The sequence below is a fragment of the Sinocyclocheilus rhinocerous genome, unplaced genomic scaffold, assembly GCF_001515625.1.
Source record: "Sinocyclocheilus rhinocerous isolate Xijiao unplaced genomic scaffold, SAMN03320098_v1.1 scaffold1729, whole genome shotgun sequence".
NCBI lineage: Eukaryota > Metazoa > Chordata > Actinopteri > Cypriniformes > Cyprinidae > Sinocyclocheilus > Sinocyclocheilus rhinocerous.
Genome location: NW_015632497.1, coordinates 61,366 through 66,291, shown reverse-complemented (window position 1 = coordinate 66,291; position 4,926 = coordinate 61,366). Strand labels below are relative to the sequence as shown.

Below are 4,926 nucleotides of genomic sequence, written 5' to 3'. Positions count from 1 at the left end.
CGTTCATATATATGTTTTCGATGCAGAGTGCAAATGGCTGTGCATTTGTGTTTTTAACTCGATGGGAGCGAAATGAAACTGTCTGACCGCGAAGCTGTGTGTGTTGTCTGTCTCCCCTCTTCCCCCTCCGCACCACGCCGACTTTTTTAGCGTTTTTTAAAACTGTGGTGAGAACTAACCAGTGCTGAAATGGGGGGTTTCATGACCCTTTAAATGCAAATAAACTACTGCTCCCTGCCCCCTTTTCCAGAATAGGGCTGTGGCTTTATAGCTCGTACCTCAGATACTGTGCTAAAAAACATCTGTTTGGTTTTGATTTTCATGTCCACCATGCAGAAATCATGCGTTTTAAACCATATTAGTTTAAACTTCCGATATACGTTTTCTGAGCACACATCCAAAGCATGCACACAGAAAGCAGCACATAGTCACATGTCACATAGCATGTGAGTACTAAAGTTCTCTTTCATGTCTTATTGTGTTTAAACTGTCAAAAACACACGAATTACAAAAACAGTTAGTTATGTCTGTGAAGGTAAACAGCTGGGAAAAAACTGCATGTTTATATTTGTGTGGCAGCAGTGTAATATACAGTAATTAAATCAATAAATCCACTGCTCTCTTGTCTACCCCTGAGGCTGGGACTCTAAATAGTGTTCTGTGCTCATTGGTGCAGCCAAAGACAGAACAGTTAGCATGCTTTGCTCGAACTTTCGGCATGGCATTAGAACTGGTATATCGTTGTCGCATTTTCACAGATTTCTTTGAAAACTAATTATATTAAACTCAGGAGATATTTTAATGCCCCATGGTCCAACATATTAATTGATAAATTGATTGATAATTAATTGGCCCTTATATCTGTGGGTAGACTATATTGCAAGTGTATTGATATTTACCTCGGAGAGGTTCTCCTTGCACAGGGGACAGTTATGGTTGTGGTCCAAACAGCGCTCCAAACACTTGAGGCAGAATGTGTGTCCACAGGGTGTGGTGACAGGCTCATAAAACAGTCTGGAATAATACATTAATGAGGAGGATTTAGATATCTACAAAGTTAAAGGTTAGTTCACTCCAGAATCAAAATTTCCTGACAATTTACTCACCCCCATGTCATCCAAGATGTTGATACATTTATTTTTTCAGTCAAAAAGAAATTAAAGTTTTTCAACTTTATTTGCTTTTATTTACTAAATTCAACCCATTGGTACCCGTTGAAGTTGACGTATGTATAAAAATCCTGGAATGTTTTCCTCAAAAAATCCTGGAATGTTTTCCTCAAAAACCGTACATTTCTTTTTGACTGAAGAAAGAAAGACATGAACATCCTGAATGACACGGGGCTGAGTAAATTATCAGGAAATTTTAATTCTGGAGTGAACTATTGTTTTAAGTGTTCAAAGAGAGAATTTATTATCACCTCATGCAGAGAGAACATTCAAAGTCTGCACTGTCCAAAAGCTGTGATTGAACTTGCCTCCCCCCAGAAAAAGTAGGGAGAGTTTTACATGAAGATGCCTTATCTGGGAATGATGCAAGTAGACAGAAACAGAGAGAGAGAGAGAGAGAGAGAGAGAGAGAGAGAGAGTGAGTGTTTGTACAACCAGCCATAGATCTTAGTCAGATATGAATTATTCCTTCACAATATTTGTTGTAAGTCATTTACAACATACATAAAATAAATACATCATGGTTTTAAACCACATACCTTCTTTAAGCTGTTTGCTGGGTGGCTCAAAGGCCTTAACATCTTCTGTCCATTTCCTTTTTAGGACTGGTTGAACAAAAAATGAACTGAGGCCAACAGAGTTTATGTTTTCAGATCTTTGTAAAATAGAGGAGTTCCCATCTTTGAACTTGCTGCAGCTGAGTGTTGATTCCTAACACACACACACACACACACACACATTCCTAACACACACACACACACACACACACACACACACACACACAAACAAAACAGTTTTAGATCTGATGGTGCTATGATCTATGCTATGAATCTAAAATTGCTTTGCAAAGCAAAATTAAATTTTTAAATATTCAGTGTGACAATATCTCCATTGTAGCAAATCTGTGCAGTTGTTTAAATCAGTTGTATCTGAGCACAGTAACATTGGAGCAGCCTGCTTTGGCTCCATCTCTAGGAAGAGAGGAGTGAAGAGAGCTGAGGGATGAAGGTTTGATACGAGAGGAGGGTCCAGCTGGAAGGGGCTGCATGGACGTGGCCAGACCATTATTTGCAAAGACCGAGGAGAACATGTGACTCAGGATCTGTAGATACACAGAAAAAGTTATACAAAAGTAATGACAACTTCATAAATCAAAGAAACTAAGGGTTTAAACTTTAAAATTAATATCAAAATTAGAAGACAAACCATTGCGCAACAGATCTACCACACAAAGGCTGACATTCGCAAATAAACAAATCTTAATGTACCTTTTGGGCCTCCAGTTTTACAGCGATCCAGTCAGATTTCAGAGCCAAACAGTAGAAATACTCTTGTAGAGCCTCCTCATTGCGGCCAGCGCTCCTAAACGCTGTAGCCTGAATGTAGTGAGCCTGGAAAGAGAGAGAGGAAAAAAAGTTAGGTAAAAGTAACTAAAGCCCAGCTATCATTAAATTAAAACTGACTAGACAGGTAAAAATTTCCAAATTTGTTTTCACACAATGGCAATATTTAAAATATAGCTGCAAGCAGCAATGAAGACCCAAGTACGGAGCCACCACCACCCCATAGTTTCAGGATAAACAAAGTGCAGTGGGTAGTCTTTTGCTATGTTTATGTTTTACTTCTTTAGAATTTGCTATGAGAACATACAAAGAAATATCGGACACGATTGGTGAAGGCAAAATTGGTCCTAAAATCGAGTCATACTTGTATTCTTAAGGGTCTAAAAGGACCTATTTTTGGGGAACAGTGGGGAGGTAGCTATCTACTAATCAGCCATGATGCAGAATAAAAGCACACGAATGTGTTAAAGTCTAAAAGAAAAAAAAAGTGCAAAATACACACACACATATCAAATGGTATAACCATAACAGAGCAAATGTTTTTTTGTTTTTTTTATAAAATTAATTCAGCCACAATGCAGGAACAAAATAGATACCAATTGAGGGGTTAAAATCTAAAACATTTAGAGTGTAAAACGGACTCATAGACAGACAGAGTGAGCTCAATGGCTGCGTTTGAGAATGTATTCACAGTAGCCCAACTGAATGGTGCCAGAGCGTATATTCACCCCAAAGTCCTGTTTGTTTAACTAGTTTGATCATGCCATTACCTGAACATTGAACCATACCCAGGCCCACTTGAAGAGGTGGACTCAGCACAGTTCAGTTCATGATATTAAAATTGCATTTACATTTACATTTAGTCATTTAGCAGAAGCTTTTAAGTACACATAGCAAGTTTTTTTTAAATTATATAATATATAAAAAGAAAACCGATAGAATAGAAAAAGAATAGAGCAAGCTAGAGGCCTTTTTTTTTTTTTTGCTTTTTGTTAATTGTATAATAAAAAGAAAACAAACAGATAGAATACAAAAAGAATAGAGAGGCCAGGTCCGTGTACTTTTACGCAAAAGTAAATGGTCCGTGTATCTTTTGGTCATGTGATTTTTTGTTTAATATTGAAAGTATAAAAATGAGAAATGCCTCCTTTTTCGTTTTTTCATTTTGTCTGCTGATTGGTCAGACAAAAAAAGATCAAACCGTGCTGCCATCAGTCTTTCTGCAGTTCCGCGCGGCAGAATACTAGTCCTCTGCTGCTGCAGTTGTACGGATTCTTAAACAGTTTTATTGCTTAAACTACATTTAATCTTTTTTTTCACCAAACAACCAGACAAATGAATGGCTCGACACAACGTTTTCTGTGACAGAGCCTAGACAGGGCTTTCTTCTGTGTAGACCAGCGGTTCTCAAAGTGATAGGGGATCGTCATGAGTCAAGTCAAGTCACAGTTGATCGTCATGAGTCAAGTCAAGTCACAGTTGATCGTCATGAGTCAAGTCAAGTCACAGTTGATCTTCCTGAGTCAAGTCAAGTCACAGCTTCCATTTCTGAGTCAAGTCAAGTCACAGCTAATCTTCATGAGTCATGTCACGTCACAGCTGATCTTCCAGAATCTCGTCACATATCAACTGATCTTCCAAAGTCATGTCACATCTCAGCTGTTCATCCAGCGTCTTGTCACGTCCTATCTGTTGCACCCAGATTATCAAGGTCAGTCCTTCGTTATCCCAGTCTGGTATCCAGTGTGAGGGATGCGCAGCTGGTATCTGCACGCGCAGCTGGTATCCCCAAACCCACTCACTCTAGCCCTCCTGTTCCTGAACTGATTCCCCTGTCTGAAGTGCTTCCCTTGATGGGGATCGCTTTATGGTGTGTTTGGGCTGCATACACCACCACAGAACCTCCCGAGGTGGAGGCGCTCGCTTCAGCTCCTTGTGTGGTGGTGGCTCCCAGCGATGTACTCTCAGCCTGTCGTGTTGCGGTCGAAGAGACCATTACCGACTTCTCCCTGTTTCATGATGTTACTACTGTAGAACCTCCAGAGGTGTCAGTGGTACCCATCTATGAACTCTCTGTCTGTCCTGTTCCGGCCAAGGAGGCCGCCTATGAACTCTCTGCCTGTCACGTTCAGACCAAGGAGGCCGTCTATGATCTCTCTGCCTGTCCTGTTCCGCCCAAGGAGGCCGCCTATGAACTCTCTGTCTGTCCTGTTCCGGCCAAGGAGGCCGTCTATGAACTCTCTGCCTATCCTGTTCCGGCCAAGGAGGCCGTCTGGGAACTCTCTGCCTGTCCTGTCACGGCCATGGAGGCCGCCTGGGAACTCTCTGCCTGTCCTGTCACGGCTATGGAGGCCATCTGTGAGCTCACAGCCTGTCCTGTCACGGCTATGGAGGCCGTCTGTGATCTCTCTGCC

General features: G+C 40.9%; 1 protein-coding gene across 1 annotated transcript in view; it reads right to left on the bottom strand.

The window, feature by feature from the left end:
• LOC107742614 (LON peptidase N-terminal domain and RING finger protein 2-like) overlaps positions 1-4,926 on the bottom strand; it is an 82,521-nt gene that overhangs the window by 18,303 nt on the left and 59,292 nt on the right. Inside the window, exons 3-7 of the mRNA XM_016555659.1 lie at positions 2,438-2,560; positions 2,113-2,271; positions 1,709-1,880; positions 1,421-1,523; positions 900-1,014 (exon numbers count right to left, since the gene is read on the bottom strand). Of these exons, the coding sequence (XP_016411145.1) occupies positions 900-1,014; positions 1,421-1,523; positions 1,709-1,880; positions 2,113-2,271; positions 2,438-2,560 (672 nt within the window). The remainder of the gene's footprint in view (positions 1-899; positions 1,015-1,420; positions 1,524-1,708; positions 1,881-2,112; positions 2,272-2,437; positions 2,561-4,926) is intronic.